The sequence below is a fragment of the Pseudophryne corroboree genome, chromosome 3, assembly GCF_028390025.1.
Source record: "Pseudophryne corroboree isolate aPseCor3 chromosome 3, aPseCor3.hap2, whole genome shotgun sequence".
In the NCBI taxonomy this organism is placed as follows: domain Eukaryota; kingdom Metazoa; phylum Chordata; class Amphibia; order Anura; family Myobatrachidae; genus Pseudophryne; species Pseudophryne corroboree.
Genome location: NC_086446.1, coordinates 234,568,525 through 234,596,476, shown reverse-complemented (window position 1 = coordinate 234,596,476; position 27,952 = coordinate 234,568,525). Strand labels below are relative to the sequence as shown.

The following is a 27,952-nucleotide window of genomic DNA, read 5'->3' as shown; positions in this document are numbered from 1 at the left end:
GAAATAGATTTACCGGTGAGTAAAATCTTATCTTCTGTGCAGGGCAAATACTGGCTGCTTTATTTTTACACTGCAATTTAGATTTCAGTTTCAACACACCCCGCCCAAATCTAACTCTCTCTGCACGTTACATCTGCCTCACTGGCAGCATGGTTTTGCTCAGTTGCTATCTTTTTTGGTTTGCTAACTAACCTAAATAAGGCCATATATCCGATGTGGCTAGTAAAGAACTAATATGTTTGAACAATTATTGAAGTCAAAATAGGGTTACCTACCACCTCATCCCTTTAATTCCGGACACATATTAATTACACAGGTTCTGTGGCTTGTTAAAACCAGGTGAAATGGAGTCTTGAAGTCAGCCAGCCACAGAACCTGTGTAATTAATGTGTGCCCAGAATTAAAGGGATGATGTGGTAACCCTAAGTCAAAAGGTCACCTTACAGTCAACTTCCACATAAGTCATACTCCTGTTTTTCTGAATTTGATAAAAAGAAAACTGCTAACATTTAGCATTGTTTGTTTTTTTTGCAGAAATATTGCTGACGTCACCCTGTTCTCACAATGAAAATCCTGCGTTTTGAACTAGAGATGCACTATAGTGGAAAAAGTTCTATAAAAGTATATATATTTCTGTAGCAAGTTGTGGCTTGCTTAGGCCTTACCAAGGACAAACAGGTTTGTACTTCCTGCCCAAGATGAGGTCATCAGAAACACAGGCCTGGACTTTTGGCAGCAACAAAGCGTTGGTTCTGATGGACAATTCAATGGATACTACTTGTTTTTAGTGCTTGGAGACACAAGTTGTGAATTGGGTGGTAACATTTTTGTATAGAACCTGGTTTGGCCGGTTATTTACTGAATTCTGAAACTTTATTTCTTTATATCCCAAAGCACCTGGAACATTTTTAACTGAAAACTTCAGATTAAAGTCTGCTTTTTTTTTGTATTTGGTTTCAGAGTAGTATTCATATAAATCTTTGTGACATTTGGCTCTGATACAGTTTAGAAGAAAGAATGTTGATTTTGGTGTGCAGTAGACTCGCACTTTATGACTGTTGAAAAAACCCATGAATTTACATTTTCATTGTCTAATATTGAGATTGCAATATTCCCCGCTCCCCTACCGCCATGTATAAATAGCGCAGCCAGGCATATTACTTGTCATCCCCTCCCTTCCTTTCTATTGTGTAAACATTTTGTACATATATCTTTAAAATACCTTATTATTGTATATGACTTTTTCTAGGTCAGTGTATGTTTGTTTTTTCTCTAAGCTTCTAAAGCTGTGTATTTAAGCCTGTGACCGCCATGGGTTTAGAACTCCTCGTTTCTATTTGGCCATGAGAGAACTATTGGGGGACAGTGAGGACTCTTAATGTGTGTTTAAGAACTGGAGATGTTCTTGTCCTTTTTTGCTCCAGGGTGTAAATGAACTCCACAGGTTGTCTGAGAATGTTTGTGGTATAGAATGTACGATGGGGTTCCTAAAAAAAATTAAAAAGGGAGAGAAAAAAAAATGAAATAAAGATTCCCTGCGCATAGTTAATTAAATTTGGGAATAAAGTAATGCAAGAATTTGGTCTGACTTATAATTATAGCAATATTTGTGTTTTGTGTGGTACATGCAATTTTTTCTGCTTCATAACATAGTTGTGCATTTTGCTTATGTCCTCCAAAACGATATTTTATTAGTTTATATCCAAAATGTTTCCTGTTTTGTTACAGACACACAATATTAGTAGATAGTCTGTTATAATCATTTAAAAGCTTTTTAGAGAAGAACAACTCATGTTGTTCCAATAAGAAAAGTCATGTTTATGTCATGGTTTATACTTGTGCTAGTTTGATGCAAATAGTTTGTGGTTTTATCAGGGCAGAGCGTCAGCGGGGCAGCAGTTCAATATTACAAGAGTGCAGGATTTTATTTTAACACACAACATATTTTTGCCAAATCGCCCACCATTACATTTGTCCCATGGTGTCGTAAATGGCTCAAAATCTTGGAGAGTACATAGAAATTGAGATTTCCCTCTTTGTTGTGCCCTACACTACATACATTGAGATTACTGTAGCCACTGTTTGTACAACAGAAGGCACTGTACTGTCAACTGTTTTCACCTCCTTGACTGACGTCTCTATAAAGTACCTTCGTAATTCTTCAAGTAGCTATGTCTGCCCATCTTGCACACAGTTGTCTCAGAGGCCTGTAAAAAGGTAATGAGGGTCCATGCCTTAATATCAGGCAATAGGTAAAATGCATCTTTAAAGATTTGCGAAATGGTAATATTTAAATTTTGCAGAAATATCAAGTGTTCTGTTCCTTCTTCCATTGTCAAAGACCCTCCTATCCCACTCTACCTGCCTACCAACCATTCTGTGGCCTGCAGATGTTGAGGACGTATGTACAGTTTGAATGTTACGGTCCTTCTCTTCTTATTGGATTCATTTGTGTTTTCAGTCTAGTGAAACATAGTTCATTCACATCTATGCACTTTATTAATCCCTGAAAAACAACCAGTAGTGCATTAGAATCTATAGAAACCAAACACACCTAAGGAAGCCTGGTGCACAGGCAAGAATGTTATGTATCCTTTAATAACCAGACAATTGCAGTTTCTCTGTTAGTATATTGAAAATGAGAGTGAACATCTGTATGTTGTGGCTGTCACCATCTTTTCCTGTGCACCAGAATCATGTGGAATTGAAATGGGCACAAAATTGCGTTGCAGGTGCGATGATCCTGATTCTTTTTTTTTTTTTTTTTTCATAATTTAACGTGCGTTTCACCGTTCATTGTATGGAGTGCTGTGCATCTCATGGAAAACATGCCACATACATGTGTGTCCTTCAAACGTATAAATGTGAATAAAGATTAATGCGGACAGCAATAATTAAAAATAACATTAATTACATAATGTACAACATGGGGATCACATGAATAACTGGCATTTATAAGCAATGTGGAATTATAATAATATAACCAAAAATTATATATTTTATGCACTCACAGGTGCCAGGGGAAACACCAAAAACTTTTTGCCCTTCCCACGTGCACCGGTGCGTGCACAAAAATCCAGGCACAACGTTTAGTAGTTAGATCACCAATTCATAAATATAACAACCTTAAATTTGTACTAATCACCAGGTAATTAAGCAAGCTGCTCCCACTGAATAGTATAGGGTTAACTATACTGGATTTGCAAACATACAATACTTAATAGAGAGCGCTCTCTATTAAGTATTGTATGTTTAATAATATAACCCCCTATACTGTCTTAAAGGTATATTCAGTAACTGTCGGAAGCTGGCGTCTTGACGGAAAGACGGCAGCTTCCGACCGATTTCGGTCGGATGGGGTTCCAACCTATTGGACAAGTCGGGAATCACATGGATCGGCGGAATAGCCGCCACTCCGCATGCTTGTGATGGAAATGGAGCCAAATCCGACAGGTTTTGGCCCCCTTTCCGACAAACTCAGTCCAACTTGAAAACAAGTCGGATTGAGGTGAGGAGACGGGGAGCGGTGCAGCAGGCTACGGGGATGAGAGGTACCTTGCCTGGCCGTTCCCCTGGCCAGGCACCTCTCTCCCTGCAGCACCTCCCCCCCGGCCGCAGACATCACTAGTCTTCACTGCCGCAGATGCTGGCAGCTCGCCCCGCCACCCGCTGCTGTCCATCTCCCGCCGCCGTCACACCCCCCCCCCCCCCCGCCACCCACCTCTGTCACCTACTTTCCGCCGCAGTCTGCTCCCCCCGCCACCCCTGTCAGCGCACCCGTCAGCCACTGACAGCAGCGGCAGAACAGCACCCTGGGTACGGACAAATCAGACAGTCGGATTTGGCTCAAATGAGACAGTTGGATTTGGCCATCCATTGAATAGGGGTTGTCGGATCCATTCCGACAAATGCATGTTAGAATGGATCCGACTTTTATTGAATATACCCCTTAGTGTTCCTCCACCACATAACACACACCTACTTTCAAGGTGTTCGTAGGGTATATGTAGCACAAAGTCACTGTTATAATTAAGTACTTCTGCAGTCTACTTGTGCTGAGAAACTAAGAAATGTTAATCAACAATTGTCCAATTTGGAATTTGCAAATCTAATTTTTGGCAGATGTTGATTTGTTTCCCAAGCATATAACTATTTATTTTGTTATGTCTGGAAAATGGTTAGTTAATGTTGCAGTGTCCTCAAGCTATATACCTGAGTGACTGCTATCCTTTCAGTACTTCCATAAACTACTGCTGGCCAAAATCCTCAATACTGGAAGACTGTTACTCACCTGCTGAGATTTCCTTGTGGAATATCTTCACTTCTAGATGTCAGTGCTTAAACATTCCTTGTCCCTGCCCACTCTCCCAAAGTTTACCAATGACCCCAAATTTATTAACGTGCAAACTTTTTTTACCCTGCTCTCAAATTTCTTTTAAATGGGATAGCAATTGATGCTAGTTTTGTGACAATCTGCAGTCATTTTTTCTTTTTTATGAAATTGTGTGAAGCGTACATAGTCTTCCTTTACTGAATTCCATTCACGTTCTGTAAAATTTTCACAAGTGCTTTGCGTGGCACATTTCTGTGGCTGTTTTTAGTTGAATTCTTCTCCCACCTGATATTTGTCTGGGGGAGCATTTGTCTATCAAGCAATAATCTCTGCGTTCCTCCCGTGCCTTCCCTGCAGACTCGGCCCCCGTTTGTACCACAAGAGCGTCCGCCGGGGGCATTGTGCCTCTGGCATGGAAACTTTGTCTTTACAGAATTGCTAACTGTAGAGGTAACTTTGTGCCAGTCAAGGTGTCTTCAGAAACGTATGTGCAACACAAGAATGAGCTTGTTTATTATATGTAATATTCTGTAAAATTGTATATTTTACATTGGTGTGAAATAAAAGGCTTAGTGTCTGTTTTTCAGTGTAACTTTTTTTTGTTTTTTAATGTTGGTTGATTTAAAACAAGGGGTTTGTGATTTTGTGTAATTAAAGATATTCTATACTGCAATTATAGCTCCGGTTTGTCTCAAATCTTACTAAAGAAAAACTATTTCATCTGATTGTTTTCCTTATATTTATCATTTGGCAGTGGCAGTGCTATAAGAATGTATAGCTGAAATAGGCAGTGTCTGATAAAACAATAGCTTCAATAATCCCGTCTTTTGTTGTGTTTATTGCTGTGATTTTAGCTACATAAAATGATGTATGTGTATGCAGTTACTGACCAACCATTTTTCTATTTAATAGATGCTAAAACGGCTAGTCCTTTAATAAAATCATTTTTCAGACAGAAAAAAAGCTTGCCTATTTTCTTGTACCGATGGGCTTCTTAAGTGATGCCCACTCCTATAAAGTTTTACCCAAGAAAATAAAATATTAGGCACAAATACACACAAGTCGAGGTTTTAAAAAATAAATAAAAATTGGTAGAAAAAATGTTACTCTTGAAAATAAAATATGACTTCAGTCTCTGAAGGTGAATGTGGTAAATTATCGACCAATGAAATGCTTTTTGTTAATCTGTATTTTATTTATTTATTAAAATGTAAGCCTTATAAAACAGTGCTTTTAATTAGTTCATTTAAACAATATTTGAATTTGATAAACATAAAAGCAAATTATACTTACCGATAATTTTGTTTCTTCAAGATATTTCATGGCAGCCATTACTCTGGGACTGTATCCCATCCTCCTAATGTTAGACAGGTAGTTTTTTCAATAGCTAGGGACCGACCACTCTGGGTATATAGTGCCGCTCCTCCCCTTCCTCCTTAGTCTTTTGAGTGTCTCTTTATAACTGGATCCTATGAAAAATCCTACTGAGGGAGGGAATATTGTAGGCTGCCATGAAGTATCTTGAAGAAACAAAATTATCGGTAAGTATAATTTGCTTTTTTTTCTCCTGCGCTACTTCATGGCAGCCTTAACTCGGGGGGTATACCAACGCTCAATATAGGGAGGGAAACAGAACACACCAGAGACCTTGGTCTGATGCTGAATACCAATAATTATTTATTATAATGCCCCTTCAAGGACATGTTTCCCAAAGTGGGTGTCTACAACATCCAATTCATAATGACTAGAGCACGTATGTACCGATGACCAGGTAGCTGCTGCACATATGTCCTTTGCTGACACTCGAGCCTTCTTAGCCCACGAAGTTGCTATAGCCCTGATAAAGTGTGCCTTTAGTTCTTCCAAAACTCCACAACCACTTTCCTCATATATAAACGTTAGAAGTTCTCTAATCCTTCTAGAAATAGTTTGCATAGTGGGTGTTTCACCCTTCTTTGCTCCTGAATGTACAGTAGCACAAACAGATGCTTTGTCTTTCGAAATTCTTTAACTCTCTCCAAATAAATCTAGATAGCTCTGATTAAATCTAAATTATGCATCTTTATTTCCTCTTCGTTCCGTAGTTGTGGATAAAAAGATGGTAACACAATGTCCTGATTCAAATGAAACTCTGAAACCACTTTAGGTAGAAAATTTGGATTGGTTCACATTCCAAACCGCTCTCATCTCTTTGATTTGAAGACAACCTTCTTTCCTTTCGGTCCCACTGTCCTTGGCAATTTTGCTGCAACAAATGAGCCCCCAAACTATTGTACTTGCATCTGTTGTTAGAACCAGACAATGATGATCTGACAAAGACGTGGTTCTGTCAACCAGCTCCGTCTCCATCCACCAGACTAGGGACTTTTTTGCCTTCTGACACAATTTTATATGGTAATTTAGAGAATACCCTTTCTGACTGTATCTCAGAATGTCTAATTGTAGATCTCTCATTCTCCATCTTGCCCAAGGAACTATATCTATGGTGGAAGCCATCATTCCCAGAAGACTCATTGACTGACACAATGTTACCCTGCTGCACATCCTCACCAAAGTTGCCAGTTCTTGAATTTTTCTGCACCTTTCCTCTGAGAGGCTTATCACATAACTGAAGGTATCCACCTGCACACCCAGAAACTGGATCCTTTGCCTTGGTTTCAACTGGCTCTTCTCCCTGTTTATTAACCAGCCATGACCCTGAAGGAACTGTGTCCAATGCCTCCCTTACTTTCCTTTCCGCATACCAGCAAGTCATCCAGGTACGACCAAATTGCTACCTGTTGTCTTCTTATGACCGATACCAGTGCTGTTAAGGACCTTTGTAAATATTCTTGGAGATGTCTTAAGACCAAATGGGAGGCACGTAAACTGAAAATGTTTCCCGAGAACGCAGAATCTTAGATACTTTCTGTGTTGACTGGCTACAGGTACATGGTTATAACCATCTTTTTAAGTCTATGGATGCCATAAAAACCTCTCTTTTTATACCTGACAAAATGGATTTCATTGTTTCCATATGAAATTTTTCTTTTTATAAATTTGTTCAGCTGTCTGAGATCTAAGTTGGTTCTGAATTCCCCAGATGCTTTCTTTACCAGAAATATCCGTGAGTAGAATCCCTTCCTTATTTGTGACACTGGGACGGTTTCCACTGCTCTTGCCTTGACAAGTTTCTTTAAACTGTCTTTTAGGGCTTTCAACTCTGGATACACAGTTGGTGTGTCTGACATCCGAAATTTGTCCCAGTTTGGAACTACTGAAAATTCTATCCAGTACCCACGGGATATCACATCTAGTACCCATGTATCTTGAATTGACTCTTGCCAACGACTGCTGAACTCCCGAAGTCTGCCACCTACTGGAAAGGAGACCGGAATCCTGTAATAGTCATTGTCGTCTTCCACCTCTTCTGTAGGATTTACAAAAGGACTGCCTATTCGTCCCTGACGGGTATCTGCCTGTATAACCATGTCCTGGTCTTTAGCCTCTAGCCTCTTTAAATTGTTGCTTGGAGGAAGGATTTGGAAATCTATTTCTCCTGTCTTGAGGTAATTTTGCTGACTTACCTCCTGACATTTTTTGTATAATGGCCTCCAATTTATTGCCAAATAATAAACCTTCATATGGCAATGACACCAGCCTATTTTTAGAATGCATATCCGCTGACCATGAACGAAGCCACAGAGCTCTTTTTGCCATTACACCTGCTGCCATAGACTTTCGAGATTTAAAACATCTAAAGAGGCTTCACACAGATATTCTATACCTTTTCATCATGATATTTAAATTTCTTTGCAAGTATTGCCTTGAAATTTTTTCTTCCAAATCAGTTGACATAACTGAGGCCCAGACTCTCAATGCTCTGGCAAATGATGCAACAGCCACGCCTGTTTATAATTAGACTGCTGAACACATATGTAGCTTTTTTAGAGCACTTTCCATATGTTTATCCATACCATCTTTCAAAACTGCCCCGTCTTCTAAAAGAATGGTAGTTTTCAACACCACCTCAGCAACTGCGGCATCAATCTTAGGTACAGCATACCAATTATTAATTTGTTCATCCTCAATAGGAAACATATGATCAATTTTCTTAATATTACCAAGCCTCTTATCAATGTTTTGCCACTCTTTACTCACAATATCCTTCAAAGCCTTGTGGACTGGATATGCTAACTGAGACAAAATTCTGTGCACATGTCTCAGCGGTCTCTCATTTCTATCTTTAGAAAAACTCACATGAGGAATCAATCATGCAAATAAAGATAACGTGCTACATATAGATAAGACACATGTGAATGAATTGTATGTGTGTAAATCAGTAGCTGCATGTGAATACCTTCATGATTAACCCCCGCTATCCTATCAAGTTGATTAGTTCAATGAGAGAATCTGTGTTAAGGTGATCCGTCTGCACTTATTAGTCACCTTGCTAAAACCAGTCCGGCAGCAGCACCTGATCCTGTGCCCTAGAAAGTGTTTAGGACAGGATCCAATTACAGAGCTAATTATATTCATTGAGATACATAATACAGATAAAAGACATTCATGTGAATGTAATAACAAAAAATGCACAATAGCAGCCGTATACAAGTACTCTCTATGATAGACTCCCGCAATTACATTTAGCTGACCGCTTTCAGAATAATAGGGATACTGCATGAGAATGTCAACCCAGTGGTGCAATAAAGGATTTAAAACACTTTTGCCATAAATTATATGATATCTGGCATTAAAATACTGTGGTAATTGGGCTGTGATGTACCATACGTACTAGCGGTTACTTATTAAGATTGTTATAGTAGGACCAACATATAGAGTCAACTGCAGCAATTGATTTAAAGGCAGTGTGTCATGCAAACATACATTTCCAATAGATAAAGTGTATATGGTAATTAGCCACACTCAATGACATTAATGATACGCTTGTGAAGCTGACAATTTGAGCCCACTACGTACACTAGCCTGCTCTATTCCGTCTGTGAGCTTTCCTGTAACAGACTAGACTTAACTATACAAGCAGCCACAGTGTTGCGGCATTGGATAACAGAACCGCAACATTGTATGGCTCAATATGTTACAATGTGGTTCCGTTCAGTAAATAAATTATCACAGTAACGTGTATAGGAGTTTTGAAAGGATTAACTCTACATAACCAGCTACAGTGTTGCGGCATCAGATAATAGAACCGCAACATTGTATGGCTCAATACTTTATAGCGTGATTCCTCTTAACAAATTATCATAGTAACGTAGATTAAGAACCAACTACGATCCACACCTCAGAGGTATAGAATCCTGAGGCTATTAAGAATTGCAGTAATTTGGCGGACCCTTATTTACATAGCCGCACTGGGAATAGTGATACAAATGGCCCAGGTCCTGTAAACTGTAACACCACCATAAATGGGAACACAATAAATGACACACAGTGAATATAATTTTTAATAGATACAGTATCTTTTATTAGTAAATATTTTTCCATATATATTTCACATCATTTTAATTGACTGATATTAAAAGTTATATTTTAGATTGATCAATTTCTTCTTTTCTTTGTGCGCCAACCAAGAGACAATCTTTTCTATCCTCTTTTGTCCTTAATCTTATTGTCTATGGCAGCACCCCCAACATATGACTGCGAACTAAAAACTACAATATATGTATTAATAGGGTATGTATCATATTAAATAGAACATTAATTAACCTTTGACTAGTGCAGAAGTTTTTCCTTTCCCCCTTATCCCCTTATTGATTATCATTGAACTAGTTGGTTATCCAACTTTCCAATCTTCTACCACAGCAAACCGCAATAAGCATTATACTTCAATAGAAATATACAGATTTTAGCTAACACGATTAAAACATTCCATCAAGGATGGCAACATTCAATCTAACTAAAGATGTAGATGATAGACGAGATAGACTCATCACTGGAGTAGATATGATGATGGATGAAGATATGATATCAAACGATCCACTTAATAGGGATTGGACAGATGATCTTTACATACTGAAACAGACCCTGATAAAACAAAGTAAGACCTGGTGGAACAAAACAACATTTGACAACTATCTGAAAAATAATGTGACACCGCGTGGCCTAAGACCGAGAGTCTTTCCGGCTTATGAATTGGCCAGTATGGAATTACAAAAAGAATGGGAAATTGTTCTAACACAATGCTCAAAAGATCTTATTAAGATTCTCATCAAACATGATGAGATTCTTATTAATAAATATACACAGGAGATTGCAGTTTTGGGGGACAAACTTAAGAGGTTTGAAACAGTGGACAAATTTCAGACAACATACAATAAATATAAGAAAGAGATTGAGGAAGTAGAGAAGGTTGTCATTGAGAGAAAACGCAGGAAATTACATAGGGACATAACAGATTTCGCACAAAATAGAGCATACAGATGGAAATCTTACGCAGTAAGAGAGAGGACACATAGCATCTCCAACTATACAACCTCAGATGTTGATTCATCAGAAGGTGAAGGTACCATCAGTATGTTCAAGAGAGAACGTGGTAGACATCATTTTTTAGAGAGGACTCCGAAGGAACTCAGAGAGGGTATAGGCCGAGGAAATATAAGATCAGGAGGGAGAAAGAAGAAAGCGGGATATGCGCGATTGGAGAGAAGAACCCAGAGAACAGAGGAAGTACAGGAAGTAACATCTGATGATCTACGTATCATAAACCTGACAACCCTAACACCAAATCAGATCTCCCTACTATCTAAGGGCCTTTCTTTTTCCCCCCGAGAGCAAACCCGATTGTTTTGAGTGTGAGAAGGATATCCACCTCTTTACTCGAAAGATATTACTAAATACATTTTTTAAGAATAGAGATTCCTTCCCTGGACAGAGTACCCTTTCACAAGGATCTATATCTACCACTATCTCATCCGCTGAAGACCAATCTATGCTAAGGATGCTGGAAGAATTGGAGAATGAAAACGAAATAGATTCTCATGAATTACAACCTTATGATGCATCCAAAATTAAAAAGAAATCAACCTTTTTCCCAGATGTTAAGATCTGTCCGCCTGTCGAAGTATATCTGGACTTGGTATCCAGAGATTTAGACAATCTATTTAATGGACATAATTTCCATCAGATGCAGAATGACAACCTTACAAGGGATGAAAGATCCGCCCTTAAAGACATCTCCGAGTGGCATGATACCATTATCAAGCCCTCGGACAAGGGGGGCAATGTGGTCCTATGGCCTAGAACCCTTTATGTAAAAGAACTGAATAAACAGCTGAGAGACCGTTCATGCTACAAACCTCTAATTTTTAACCCAACTTCTGACTTTCAAACTCAATACAACAATATTATCACGCAAGCACTGACTCAGGGTACTATTTCCAGAAAAGATTTTGACTTTTTGAAGACAGAAAAACTTACAGTTCCAACTCTATATTTACTCCCTAAAGCTCATAAGAATGAGGCCACACCACCTGGGAGACCGATTGTCTCTGGCGTGGGAAGTCTGACTGAAAAGGCCAGCATTTATGTAGATCAATACCTACGACACTTTGTTTTAGCCTTACCTTCCTACGTCAGGGACACTATGGATGTTTTGAATCGAATCCAGAACATTACTGTGACCCCGGGCACTTGGCTAGCGACATATGATGTCGAGAGTTTGTACACCAGCATAGACCATACCAAGGGTATCAAAGCAATCAAATTTTTCCTTGATATGAACATACAACATGAGGTGAACACATTCCTCCTCTCCCTACTTGAGTTCATATTAACAAAAAACTATTTTACGTGTAACGAACGATACTATCTCCAGGTTAGAGGCACAGCTATGGGGACGGCTTGTGCCCCCACATATGCTGGCCTCTACCTGGGATGGTGGGAGAGAGAGATGGTTTTTCAGGACAGTCATGCGAAGTATACGGATCATATCCTATTGTATCTTAGATACATTGATGATGTCCTTATCCTTTGGGATGGGGACCGGGATTCATTAGAAGAATTCATTACTGTACTTAACATCAATGATCTGTACCTGAAACTCACAGGTGAAATGAGTCAAGAGTCTGTTAACTTCCTGGACCTCACTATAAATATCAAGAGTGACGGCTCAATTTCTACTGACATCTTCAGGAAGAAAACTGCTACTAACAGCATCTTGCACTCTGACAGCTCGCATTTACCTACAACTATCAGGGGTATACCCAAAGGCGAACTGTTACGTATAAAAAGGAATTGCTCAGAACCAACTAATTTCGCCATAAGGGAACAACAGCAGGTGGACAGATTGAAACAGAGGGGATACAGTAATAGGATCCTGAAAACAGCAAAACATGACATCAAAACCTATTCCAGAGAGTCTTTACTTGTCCCTAAGCCCAAAATTGCAAAGGACGATCCAGTACAATTTATAGGTACTTTCAACAACCAATGGCGTGAAATAAATAACATTTTACAGAACCACTGGTCAGTCCTGAAAACGGACGATGATCTAAATGAGATCTTACCGAATAAAGTCCAAATCAGCTGGAGGAGGTCGTGCAATTTGAAGGACTTTTTGGTGAGAAGTCACTTACCATCTTTAAAGAAACCACTTCATCAAAAGAAAGGATCTTACTGTTGCAGACAGTGTAAAGCCTGCCAATATATGATCCCTAAAACCGAATATAAGGACAGGTATGGCAGAAAATGGGAGATCAATAGTTATATTGACTGCACTACAGCAGGAGTGGTATACGAACTGGTATGCCCCTGCAATTTAATATATTGGCAAAACAACCAGGCCATTGAAAGTAAGAATATTGGAACATATTGGCAGCATCAGAAATACCAGACAGGACAAACTGAAATTTAAAACACTGACTCCAGTAGCCAATCACTTTCTGCAACATCATAATGGGATTCCAAAGGGCCTTCAGGCCTTTGGTATGAGACATTTTGAAACAAACATTCGAGGTGGGGACATAGATGGAGATCTCCTCAGATTCGAAAGTAAAATGATATTTTTGATGGGCTGCCAACACCCAAAAGGATTGAATGAAAATTAACAGCTACCTACCTTTTTTGTAAGGGTAGGAGTTACACAGGGAGAGAAGCCACGGTTTGGGTATATGTTGTCATATGACACATTATGTATCTAGATCTTCTATATTATAAAACCATCCACTTACCTGTAGTGCTCATCCATGTGTATATTCAATACCATAGGTGTGCACAGGGGGGGTTCCTGGTGCGCACAGGCACCCCCTAATGTCTGGCACCCTGATCTCACATGCCTGATGTAGCGATCGCCGAGCAAGCTGATTACTGTCCCCTCTGCGCTGCACCCTGTCAGGACTGTATTACCGACCGGACGCCTGGGTTAATCAAGGGTGCCACTGCCACTGGCTTTCAAACTGCCAGCTCCACCTCCATGTACAAAAACAGTGTGATGTGATTACCCGCCACATGACCACCTCTCTCCTTCTATGCTATGCCAACGCCAGCCACTGATGAGGATCAGCAACATTGACACGTCACTCGTTTTTCCAGCAGCAGCAGTACTAGTCTGCGACTGTCAGTGTCAGTGAGTGGCTGACTTGTAAGTAAGCTGCTGCAGCTTGCAGAGGAAAGAGAGGGGGAGCCAGACCAGGCTGAGGAGGAGCAGTGTAATTGCAGTGAGTGCCATCAGGGGTGTTTGTTTGGTGCACACCACAACATCTGACAATGTATCTGCTTTATTAGGATTGGTACAAGGGTGGACATTTTATATTGCGTTGACCATCAATAGATGGTGCTAGACACGCCCAAAAGGCGGTGCTAGACATACCCCTCCGACGGTGCACCCCCTAATAAAATGTGCTGCGCACGCCTATGTTCAATACTCACTTTTCTCTATCGTCCTAGTGGATGCTGGGGTTCCTGAAAGGACCATGGGGAATAGCGGCTCCGCAGGAGACAGGGCACAAAAAGTAAAGCTTTAGGATCAGGTGGTGTGCACTGGCTCCTTCCCCTATGACCCTCCTCCAAGCCTCAGTTAGATTTTTGTGCCCGGCCAAGAAGGGTGCAATCTAGGTGGCTCTCCTAAAGAGCTGCTTAGAAAAGTTTAGCTTAGGTTTTTTATTTTACAGTGAGTCCTGCTGGCAACAGGATCACTGCAACGAGGGACTTAGGGGAGAAGAAGTGAACTCACCTGCGTGCAGGATGGATTGGCTTCTTGGCTACTGGACATTAGCTCCAGAGGGACGATCACAGGTACAGCCTGGATGGTCACCGGAGCCTCGCCGCCGGCCCCCTTGCAGATGCTGAAACGAGAAGAGGTCCAGAATCGGCGGCAGAAGACTCCTCAGTCTTCTTAAGGTAGCGCACAGCACTGCAGCTGTGCGCCATTTTCCTCTCAGCACACTTCACACGGCAGTCACTGAGGGGGAGGGGGGCGCCCTGGGAGGCAAATGAAAACCTTTTTTGGCTAAAAATACCTCACATATAGCCTCCGGGGGCTATATGGAGATATTTAACCCCTGCCAGAATCCGTTAAGAGCGGGAGACGAGGCCGCCGAAAAAGGGGCGGGGCCTATCTCCTCAGCACACAGCGCCATTTTCCCTCACAGAAAGGCTGGAGGGAAGGCTCCCAGGCTCTCCCCTGCACTGCACTACAGAAACAGGGTTAAAACAGAGAGGGGGGGCACTAATTTGGCGTTAGAAATATATAAAAAAGATGCTATAAGGGAAAACACTTATATAAGGTTGTCCCTATATAATTATAGCGTTTTTGGTGTGTGCTGGCAAACTCTCCCTCTGTCTCTCCAAAGGGCTAGTGGGTCCTGTCCTCTATCAGAGCATTCCCTGTGTGTGTGCTGTGTGTCGGTACGTGTGTGTCGACATGTATGAGGACGATGTTGGTGAGGAGGCGGAGCAATTGCCTGTAATGGTGATGTCACTCTCTAGGGAGTCGACACCGGAATGGATGGCTTATTTAGGGAATTACGTGATAATGTCAACACGCGCCAAGGTCGGTTGACGACATGAGACGGCCGACAAACAATTAGTACCGGTCCAGACGTCTCAAAAACACCGTCAGGGGTTTTAAAACGCCAGTTTACTTTAGTCGGTCGACACAGACACAGACAGGGACACTGAATCCAGTGTCGACGGTGAATAAACAAACGTATTCCTTATTAGGGCCACACGTTAAGGGCAATGAAGGAGGTGTTACATATTTCTGATACTACAAGTACCACAAAAGAGGGTATTATGTGGGATGTGAAAAAACTACCGTAGTTTTTCCTGAATCAGATAAATTAAATGAAGTGTGTGATGATGTGTGGGTTCCCCCCGATAGGAAATATGGGCGGTATACCCTTTCCCGCCAGAAGTTAGGGCGCGTTGGGAAACACCCCTTAGGGTGGATAAGGCGCTCACACGCTTATCAGAACAAGTGGCGGTACCGTCTATAGATAGGGCCGTCCTCAAGGAGCCAGCTGACAGGAGGCTGGAAAAATATCATAAAAAGTATATACACACATACTGGTGTTATACTGCGACCAGCGATCGCCTCAGCCTGGATGTGCAGAGCTGGGGTGGCTTGGTCGGATTCCCTGACTAAAAATATTGATACCCTTGACAGGGACAGTATTTTATTGACTATAGAGCATTTAAAGGATGTATTTCTATATATGCGAGATGCACAGAGGGATATTTGCACTCTGGCATCAAGAGTAAGTGCGATGTCCATATCTGCCAGAAGATGTTTATGGACACGACAGTGGTCAGGTGATGCAGATTCCAAACGGCACAAAGGTGTATTGCCGTATAAAGGAAGAGGAGTTATTTGGGGTCGGTCCATCGGACCTGGTGGCCACGGCAACTGCTGGAAAATCCACCGTTTTTACCCTAAGTCACATCTCTGCAGAAAAAGACACCGTCTTTTCAGCTTCAGTCCTTTCGTCCCTATAAGAGTCATATCTGCCCAGGGATAGAGGAAAGGGAAGAAGACTGCAGCAGGCAGCCCATTCCCAGGAACAGAAGCGTTCCAACCCTTCTGACAAGCTCTCAGCATGACGCTGAGACCGTACAGGACCCCTGGATCCTACAAGTAGTATCCCAAGGGTACAGTTTGGAATGTCGAGATGTTTCCCCTGCGCAGGCTCCTGAAGGCTGCTTACCAAGGTCTCCCTCCGACAAGGAGGCAGTATGGGAAAAAATTCACGAGCTGTATTCCCAGCAGGTGATAATTAAATTACCCCTCCTACAACAAGAAAAGGGGTATTATTCCACACTATATTGTGGTACTGAAGCCAGAAGGCTAGGTGAGACCTATTCTAAATCTAAAAAAATTTGAACACTTACAAAGGTTCAAATCAAGATGGAGTCACTCAGAGCAGTGATAACGAACCGGGAAGAAGGGGACTATCTGGTGTCCCGAGACATCAGGGATGCTTACCTCCATGTCCCAAATTTGCCCTTATCACTAAGGGTACCTCAGGTTCGTGGTACAGAACTGTCACTATCAGTTTCAGACACTGCCGTTTGGATTGTCTACGGCACCCCGGGTCTTTACCAAGGTAATGGCCGAAATGATGGTTCTTCTTCGAAGAAAAGGCGTCTTAATTATCCCTTACTTGGACGATCTCCTGAGAAGGGCAAAGTCCAGGGAACAGTTGGAGGTCGGAGTAGCACTATCTCGGATACTGTTACAACAGCAGGGGTGGATTCTAAAGATTCCAAAATCGCAGCTGATCCCGACAACAAGTCTCCTGTGCTTAGGGATGATTCTGGACACAGTCCAGAAAAAGGTGTTTCTCCCGGAAGAGAAAGCCAGGGAGTTATCCGAGCTAGTCAGGAACCTCCTAAAATCAGTGCATCATTGCACAAGGGCCATGGTAAAAAAAATGGTGACTTCCTTCGAAGCAATTCCAGTCGGCAGATTTCATGCAAGAACTTTTCAGTGGGATCTGCTGGACAAATGGTCCGGATCGCATCTTCAGATGCATCAGCGGATAACCCTATATCCAAGGACAAGGGTGTCTCTCCTGTGGTGGTTACAGAGTGCTCATCTTCTAGAGGGCCGCAGATTCGGCATTCAGTTTTGGATGTTGGTGACCACGGAGGCCAGCCCGAGAGGCTGGGGAGCAGTCACACAAGGAAAAAATTTCCAGGGAGTGTGATCAAGTCTGGAGATTTTTCTCCACATAAATATAGCTAAGGGTAAATTTATAATGCTCTAAGCTTAGCAAGACCTCTGCTTCAAGGTCAGCCGGTATTGATCCAGTGGGATAAAACATCACGGCAGTCGCCCACGTAAATAGACAGGGCGGCACAAGAAGCAGGAGGGCAGTGGCAAAAACTGCAAGGACTTTTCGCTGGGCGGAAAATCATGTGATAGCACTGTCAGCAGTGTTTCATTCCGGGAATGGAAACTGGGAAGCAGACTTCCTCAGTAGGCACGACCTCCACCCGGCAGAGTGGGAACTTCATGGGGAAGTTTTCCACATAATTGTAAACCGTTGGGAATTACCAAAGGTGGACATGATGGCGTCCCATCTGAACAAAAAAACGGGACAGGTATTGCGCCAGGTTAAGAGACCCTCAGGCAATAGCTGTGGACGTTCTGGTAACACCGTGGGTGTACCAGTCGGTGTATGTGTTCCATCCTCTGCTTTTCATACCTAAGGTACTGAGAATTATAAGACGTAGAGGAGTAAGAACTATACTCATGGCTCCGGATTGGCCAAGAAGGACTTGGTACCCGGAACTTCAAGAGATGCTCACAGAGGACTTATGGCCTCTGCCGCTAAGAAGGGACTTGTTTCAGCAAGTACCATGTCTGTTCCAAGACTTACCGCAGCTGCGTTTGACGGCATGGCGGTGGAACGCCGGATCCTAAGGGAAAAGGCATTCAGGAAGAGGTCATTCCTACCCTGGTCAAAGCCAGAAAGGAGGTGACCGCACAACATTATCACCACATGTGGCGAAAATATGTTGCGTGGTGTGAGGCCAGGAAGGCCCCACGAAGAAATTTCAACTCGGTCGATTCCTGCATTTCTTGCAAACAGGAGTGTCTATGGGCCTCAAATTGGGGTCCATTAAGGTTCAAATTTCGGCCCTGTCGATTTTTCTTCCAGAAAGAAGTGGCTTCAGTTCCTGAAGTCCAGAAGTTTGTCAAGGGAGTATTGCATATACAACCCCCTTTTGTGCCTCCAGTGGCACTGTGGGATCTCAACGTAGTTCTGGGATTCCTCAAAACACATTGGTTTAAAACCAGTCAAATCTGTGGATTTGAAGCATCTCACATGAAAAGTGAACATGCTCTTGGACCTGGCCTGGACCAGGCGAGTGTCAAATTGGTGGTTTTTTTCTCAAAAAAGCCCATATCTGTTTGTCCATTCGGACAGGGCAGAGCTGCGGACTCGTCCCCAGTTCTCTCCCTAAGGTGGTGTCAGTGTTTCACCTGAACCAGCTTATTGTGGTGTCTTGCGCCTACTAGGGACTTGGAGGACTCCAAGTTGCTAGATGTGGTCAGGGCCCTGAAAATATAGGTTCCAGGACGGCTGGAGTCAGGAAAACTGACTTGCTGTTATCCTGTATGCACCCAACAAACTGGGTGCTCTTGCTTTTAAGCAGACTTTTGCTAGTTGGATGTGTAATACAATTCAGCTTGCACATTCTGTGGCAGGCCTGCCACAGCCAAAATATGTAAATGCCCATTCCACAAGGAAGGTGGGCTCATCTTGGGCGGCTGCCCGAGGGGTCTCGGCTTTACAACTTTGCCGAGCGGCTATTTAGTCAGGGGCAAACACGTTTGTAAAATCCTACAAATTTGATACCCTGGCTAAGGAGGACCTGGAGTTCTCTCATTCGGTGCTGCAGAGTCATCCGCACTCTCCCGCCCGTTTGGGAGCTTTGGTATAATCCCCATGGTCCTTTCAGGAACCCCAGCATCCACTAGGACGATAGAGAAAATAAGAATTTACTTACCGATAATTCTATTTCTCGGAGTCCGTAGTGGATGCTGGGCGCCCATCCCAAGTGCGGATTATCTGCATTACTTGTACATAGTTACAAAAATCGGGTTATTATTGTTGTGAGCCATCTTTTCAGAGGCTCCGCTGTTATCATACTGTTAACTGGGTTCAGATCACAGGTTGTACAGTGTGATTGGTGTGGCTGGTATGAGTCTTACCCGGGATTCATAAATCCTTCCTTATTGTGTACGCTCGTCCGGGCACAGTACCTAACTGAGGCTTGGAGGAGGGTCATAGGGGGAGGAGCCAGTGCACACCACCTGATCCTAAAGCTTTACTTTTTGTGCCCTGTCTCCTGCGGAGCCGCTATTCCCCATGGTCCTTTCAGGAACCCCAGCATCCACTACGGACTCCGAGAAATAGAATTATCGGTAAGTAAATTCTTATTTTCTCGTGCAGGGAGAATCATCCACTTACCTGTAGTACTTATCCATGTGTACATTCAATACTTACCTTTCCTGTGCAGGGAGAATTTACATAAGATTGAATCATATCCTAGATATAAGGTGCATTCTGAACTCTTGTTGGTGACAAAATGATCATTTACCTAATGCACCCATTCGTTTATAGATTTATTTGAGAGAATTTGGGATCCCTCAAAAATTGGAATCAGATTACAAATATTTACCCACTTATGAAGAATGGGGGTACTCATATTGAACTCATTAGAAGGCAGAATAAATTTCATACAATTTTATGATTGATAGCATGTCCATAATAAAAAAAAAAATTCTTACTTACCCATTAGTCCATTATTAATTGATGACAGTTTGGGAGAACATGCATATATATTTCAATAGTTTTCCATCCTTCTGAGGGAATAATATTTATTCATTTTCCATAAGGGTCAGATTCTCATGTTCATATTCAACTTAGTATTAATAATATTGACATTTATTTTCAGTCAATACATATTTCAACAGTAGATTAGAGTCATCGGTACAGAAGGCACACATAATGGATCATAATTTTTGAGAGGGGTTCCCTAGGAGTAACCCCAAATATATTTCAAGTAATCGTTAAATTATGAATACACAGGAATATAATATAACTCAAGGAATTTATATAACATTCTTTAATACCCTAAATTTCACATTTATCCATCGTCACTTTTTCCATTATTATATAGTGTACACATCATATTTTTCCCTTTCTGCATAGATATTTCTCACTTATCACAGCTTATCACTCTCATTTGATGATTTTTCTCACATTTGCACGTTTTCTCACATAATTTTTGAAACAAATAACTATACTCATAATAGCATCAGGTACATTATGTCACACTCATCACTACGTGATTCACACTTTATCTTATGGTAATTATTTAGCTATTGCACTCATATTACACAAAGTACACATATAATTTTTATATAATTTTACTTATATGTGTTTCCCTTGTATCATCATCATATTGACTACTGGCATTTATTATAATATGGAAATTAATAGTATTATATGGAATTATTATTTTTTAGAACAATCCCTCCTTTTTTATGTCATAAATGTTTGCTGAGATTTGATTCCTTCATGGATCATTGTGAGTACATTTAGTAATATGTCACTTAACTTTTCCCCTTACATTTATCTATACTGATGTTTGAGAAGAATCAAGCACCGTTTATTAGGATAGGATACGCTTAGCACAGAAAGCATATGAGTTATTAAGGCTATGGAGATGATAGGAGCACGGATAGGGATGACGTAATACGTGATCATGTGACAATATATTCCATAACTATTGGCTGATTCCCCCTTTATAGCTATCGTTGGTATTACAATCGGGTTTGCCCTGACGAAGCTGATGTGAAACGTGCACGTTGGGTGGCATTTCAGAGCGGCATGAACTTGCCTGCTAAAATTCACTGTGTAAAAATGTTGAAATCATTTAATGTAATAGGAATGGTGTAAATAATTGTGTAATAGGACCAGGATCACTTTTATCGAAGGATCAGCAATTTAGCAATATAAGGGAGAGGAGAGAGAAAGTCTCTGCGGGTCGAGAAATACATGTGTGCATGGATACTCTTAATGCCGGACCTTACCAGATTTTATGAGGTGCTATAATTAATTGGGACTACAAATAACATAGTATAAAGTACTCAAAGTCCTACGATCCTCTATATAACATCTGCGGTATAGTCCTTTGAATATGTGGAGTTTAATATATGAGCTCATGTGAATCAATGTAATACATGGTATACACGTATCAGAAGCCGCTATACGGATATGCTGAGACAAAATTCTGTGCACGTCTCAGCGGTCTCTCATTTCTATCTTTAGAAAAACCTCACATGAGTAGTCAATCGTGCAAATAAAGATAACGCGCTACATATAGATAAGACACATGTGAATGAATTGTATGTGTGTAAATCAGTAGCTGCATGTGAATACCTTCATGATTAACCCCCGCAATCCTATCAAGTTGATTAGTTCAATGAGAGAATCTGTGTTAAGGTGATCCGTCTGCACTTATTAGTCACCTTGCTAAAACCAGTCCGGCAGCAGCACCTGATCCTGTGCCCTAGAAAGTGTTTAGGACAGGATCCAATTACAGAGCTAATTATATTCATTGAGATACATAATACAGATAAAAGACATTCATGTGAATGTAATAACAAAAATGCACAATAGCAGCCGTATACAAGTACTCTCTATGATAGACTCCCGCAATTACATTTAGCTGACCGCTTTCAGAATAATAGGGATACTGCATGAGAATGTCAACCCAGTGGTGCAATAAAGGATTTAAAACCCTTTTGCCATAAATTATATGATATCTGGTATTAAAATACTGTGGTAATTGGGCTGTGATGTACCATACGGACTAGCGGTTACTTATTAAGATTGTTATAGTAGGACCAACATATAGAGTCAACTGCAGCAATTGATTTAAAGGCAGTGTGTCATGCAAACATACATTTCCAATAGATAAAGTGTATATGGTAATTAGCCACACTCAATGACATTAATGATACGCTTGTGAAGCTGACAATTTGAGCCCACTACGTACACTAGCCTGCTCTATTCCGTCTGTGAGCTTTCCTGTAACAGACTAGACTTAACTATACAAGCAGCCACAGTGTTGCGGCATTGGATAACAGAACCGCAACATTGTATGGCTCAATATGTTACAATGTGGTTCCGTTCAGTAAATAATTTATCACAGTAACGTGTATAGGAGTTTTGAAAGGATTAACTCTACATAACCAGCTACAGTGTTGCGGCATCAGATAATAGAACCGCAACATTGTATGGCTCAATACTTTATAGCGTGATTCCTCTTAACAAATTATCATAGTAACGTAGATTAAGAACCAACTACGATCCACACCTCAGAGGTATAGAATCCTGAGGCTATTAAGAATTGCAGTAATTTGGCGGACCCTTATTTACATAGCCGCACTGGGAATAGTGATACAAATGGCCCAGGTCCTGTAAACAATAACACCACCATAAATGGGAACACAATAAATGACACACAGTGAATATAATTTTTAACATACAGTATCTTTTATTAGTAAATATTTTTCCATATATATTTCACATCATTTTAATTGACTGATATTAAAAGTTATATTTTAGATTGATCAATTTCTTCTTTTCTTTGTGCGCCAACCAAGAGACAATCTTTTCTATCCTCTCTTTTGTCCTCATCTTGCATATCCTCTGACTCCGCACTAGAAAGTACTTGATAATTATCATCATAATTACAATCATGTGAGACTGATTCGTCCACAGAATCAATGTTGGCCAGAGACCTAGATCTCTTATTTCCTTGCAAATCAGACAGCTGCTCCTTTGTAACAAAATACTTTTTCATCCAGTCCATTAAGTCCTGTATCTGCCTGGATTGTTTAGAGCCACGAGAATCACTCTCAGTACAATCTTCACAGAATTTCACATTTTCCACAGAAGAAAAGATTTTATCACAGGCAGCACATTGAATGTTTTTATGCTTCTTCTTACACAACTTCTTCTTAGGTGGAGATACACTACAATAGTAGTAATAACATTAAAATCTGTCCTCTGAGGACTTACCTCTTTTGGGCGGAAGGCTCCTTTTCTATACTTACGGTAAGCACAAGAACCTGCCCAGACAAATCGAGGAGAGTTGCTGCATACTCACCTGGTGTGCAGCGCAACATTTTTTAAACCCCTCTGTACCATAGAGTACCCGGTGCACGTGTAGAACGTCCCGCTCAACACACTGGGACGCCTGCTACACAGCACTTCCACCGGCCAGAGACTCTCCCTCACTTCCGCCCGCCAGCCACTACATCCCCTTCTCCTAACTGCCCTTCTGCTCCCGGCCGTACTTCCGGTCCCGAACTCAGCTCCCCAGCATAGAGAGCAGCAGCTACAGAGAGGAGACTAGTTGGCTAGACGGAGCAGCCAACTAGTGTGTCGTTACCAGCGAGCGGACACTGTAAGCTGTAAGCGGGGACTTATTTCAGCCGCCCCTAGCACACCCTGCCATCCTCCCCAGGGAGCTACCCTTCTCCAGCACGGTAACAATAACTTATTAGCTGGAAAATAAAGAGGTAAGCCTAGAACACAGAAAATAACAAACCCTCCACTGTCTTACTAGGAGACAGGAAAAAAGACTAAGGAGGAAGGGGAGGAGCGGCACTATGTACCCAGAGTGGGCGGTCCCTAGCTATTGAAAAAAACTACCTGTCTAATATTAGGAGGCTGGGATACAATCCCAGAGTAATGGCTGCCATGAAGTAGTGCAGGAGAAAATTATTTTAAGTTTGACTGCAATTAGATAATTGATCAGCACAATATTTACATTTACTTTATCTATTCAGCCATAATGTTTGATTACTTGATCTTTCAGGTGTTCCACCATCATTTCTGTCCATCTCTTCTGCATTAATGTTTTTGCAGGAGTTTTAAGCAGATTGTGAACCATGCACATTTGTTATGGTGTATAGTAAATGCATATCTGTCATAATCGCCCCAAGTGATTTGGGACAATTATTGTCAATGGTTGAACAGAGAAGAGAAATCTGGCTAAATTTAGTATTTATTCCATTGTAAACAGGTGGGGGGGTGGGATGAAGTTCATTGTACGATTTTGGGGTTGGAGGTCTCCTTTAATTGCTTCCTAAAGGTGAAAGAAATTCTGAATGAATTTGCTGGTCAGGAGTACAGTATTTAACAAAATCATTAACTGCTTTTAATGTGCGCATCCAAATGTGAGGTTTTCCAGGGAACATTATCTAAATGTGCTGGTCCGATGTACATGATGTGATATTACATGCATACAATTATGCCGTGCTTATTTTGTCACAAATACTTTGTGTACACGCAATCTACAAGGAGGTGGATGAAAATAAGATGTGTTCTTCCAGTCATCAGAGCTAGAAAAAAATGTTTGAGTGTGTAACTGTGCTGATTTGTGTTACATTTCTCATGTGTGCAGCAGTTTGTGTCACAGCCCTGGGGCGGTAAGTACGGGATAAGTCTTTGCTTATAATATGGACAATTTACCAGACATCAGCTGAGACTTTGTATTACAAACAATGGGATGGTTTGTGATTTAAACATGAACAAAACTGCTCTTAATGTTAATATGAATGTAAATAAAGGTTTCTATTTAAACATGGTCTTGTCACGGTTTCAAACTCTTGCCTGGGTAGATTTGTTTGAGAGAGAGAGATATATATATATATATATATATATATATATCTATCTGCTGCGGACACTGTACACTGTGTTCCACAGGGAATACAACGGGGTGTAGAGATGGATCTTGATCCAGAGGCATGAACAGGCTAAAGCTTTAGGCTGTTACAGGATGCATTGCAGGGCCTCCTCTACATAACCCCGCCTCCAGGCACTGAAGCTCAGTTTTAGAGTTGGTGCCTGCATGAAGCAGATCACTTAACAGGGGGGGATGAAAAAGCTTTTTTTTGAGACTTCAAGGGCTGCAGCCCTTCATATGTCAGTGTGACATACTGTGCTGCAGCTCCATCACCTCCCCAGCGGCGTTGCATACTCCCACGCCTCTGTTCCCGGGTACTGGTGGCGGAGACACTCAGGTTCCTAGGCACACCACCACAGACGCTCTCCTGGATCGCGTGGCTGCTACTAAGGGAGGAGGTAAGAGGGTCCCCCAGGCGGGACCCACCATTAAATCGCGTTACGGTCGCGGTCTTAAGGGACGGACCGTGGCACTGGCGTGGACTCTGTGGCCGAGCAGGGACCCTACTATATCCACCAGGGCATGAGAGCACAGGTCCGATAGTAAAGTATCCTGTTTAATAAGGCTCCACAGTACCCGGTGGTGAGGACCAGCATAGGGGAGAAAGCACTTGACCTGTAGCCCATCCCCCATCTCCGGGCGCCGTCTACTGTTGGTGTTCCCGCCCTGGAGCTGCCTCACACTCTCCCTCACTCCCTGACTGAGACGCTGGGCGCATCTTCTAAGCATAGCTGCGACTGGTCTCCGGGACTGCAGGGCAAGGTCTCCTCTGTAAATCCGCCTGATTTATCAGCGCTGTGATTCTACAGACACTTAAGTATTCTACATGTCATTTTAAGACAGCGTTAGTTAAGAACAAGTGTACCACTACCAGAATGTATTGTACGAGTATTCTGATATATACATCCGGTCTCAGACTGAGCATTATTTTATATATATATATATATATATATATATATATATATATAAAGGGGAGTGAGTTACCTGGTGCACTGGCTATATAACTGTGGTTCATTTGTTGTATGTGTATCCTGAAGACAAAGTAAAACTTTGAAACGTTGATGTAATACACGTTGTGGAGAATATATTTCAGACCAGGGAGTGCCGCCAGACAGTGGAGTGTATGTGGCTAAATGCTTTAGCCGGGACTGGCACAGCATAGCGGAGGTAACTACGGAGTGCCGGCTGGAGGAGAATTGTATATATATATATATATATATATATATGTATATGTATATATATATATGTATATGTATATATATATATATGTATATAATATATCCAAAAAGAACGGCACTGGAGACAGCAATGAACAAAAGGCTTGTATTCATAGGCAACAGCTGTTTCAGGGCATCAGCCCCTTCCTCAGGCCCAATACAAAGTGATTTTTTGAATCACTTTGTATTGGGCCTGAGGAAGGGGCTGATGCCCTGAAACAGTTGTTGCCTATGAATACAAGTCTTTTGTTCATTGCTGTTTCCAGTGCCGTTCTTTTTAGATTCATGTGTTTAATTTGTGATCTGGCACGGAGCAAGCTGCATAAAGAGCTGAGGAGTGCCGACTTGTGCAAGGATATATATATATATATATATATATATATATATATCTTTACTAGTCCAGTGCAGTTTTATTGTCTGACTGAAATAATTATCTGCATTGTGACTGTTTGTGCCTGTATCTGCTGTGTGGATTTAATTTCAGTGTATCACAGCTGTAGCTGTCACTGCATTCTATACCCTAAAGGACTAGGTGCGTCAGGGTCTCATATGTAGTGCTGCACAATATTTACTATCAAGTGTATTCTATTGTGTACTCTGTCACATACTGCCGAATTTATTCGCTTGTGTTGTGTACTGTGTACGCAATCACATAGTAGAGGATTTATTCGCAGGTAGTGTACTCTCTCTGGCTGTATCGTACTCATACGCTCCGTGGTTACATTCACTAACATGTCTAACACAAAGGGCGAGAAATCCGCAGACGCTCCTGCCTCATGCAGCGCATGCGCCAAGGATTTTCCTGAGGGGGAAGTTTTGCATGATGGTCTGTGTAATATGTGCCATACATCTGTCAGCCCGCAGCTCCTGCAGCCAATCAGAAGCCACCTTGGGCGGCATTCTCAGCTATGCTTAATACGCTTGTGACACATCTTTTGCCCCCTATGGGACCTCCTGTGCCATTGCAGTCACATATTGTCCCTGTGGTAAATCCGCGCTGGGCAGATTCTTTGTCTACCCAGCTGCAGCAATTAAATCAATCTTTGGTTAGACAGAAACCTACCCCACGTCACTCTGGTGTCAGGGGGTCATCTAAGTGGGCCACTTCCTCCTCACAATCCACTAATATCTCAGATGATTCGACTGATGAGGATGGGGAATATACTGACCCGTCAGACACTGATACAGCTGCTTCTGATGAGGAACCTACAACTCAAGTTGATGTACCTGACCTTGTGGAGGCTAGTAAGCTAATTCTACAAATCGATGATGTAGATCCCACTACTGCGTCTAAAAAACCTGATAAGTTTAAACGTCAGAAGGTAGCTAAAGTAGTCTTAACGCATTCTGACCATTTAGTAGACATACGTCAGGAACCCTGGTCTTCGCCAGGAAAGAGATTCTCCCTGTCTAAACAGATGCTAGCTCGTTATCCTCACCCTGCTGAGTTGTGTAACAAGTGGGAAGTTTCACCGCCGGTGGATTCCCATGTCACCCGTCTTGTGATGTCATATACCATGCCTGTCACCACTGTCACCTCACTGAAGGAACTGACAGATAAGTGTGTGGAGGCATGCCTGAAGTCTATTTACTCCCTTACAGGTGCTGTACATAGACCCACTATAGCAGCCTCCTAGGCTGCGAAAGGAATTGAAGCATGGGTTCAGGCAATTGAGGATGAGCTGCTTTG

The 27,952-nt window shown here is 41.7% G+C and overlaps 1 protein-coding gene across 3 annotated transcripts in view; it reads left to right on the top strand.

Annotated features, from left to right (window-relative positions):
• The window catches only part of NCOA3 (nuclear receptor coactivator 3), a 329,159-nt gene extending 324,008 nt beyond the window's left edge, over window positions 1-5,151 (top strand). For all 3 annotated transcript variants that reach the window (XM_063958907.1, XM_063958905.1, XM_063958906.1), the window contains one exon: window positions 535-5,151. In XM_063958907.1, coding sequence (XP_063814977.1) covers window positions 535-546 — 12 coding nt within the window. In that variant the 3' untranslated portion in view covers window positions 547-5,151. The remainder of the gene's footprint in view (window positions 1-534) is intronic.
• The last annotated feature ends 22,801 nt before the right edge of the window (window positions 5,152-27,952 follow it).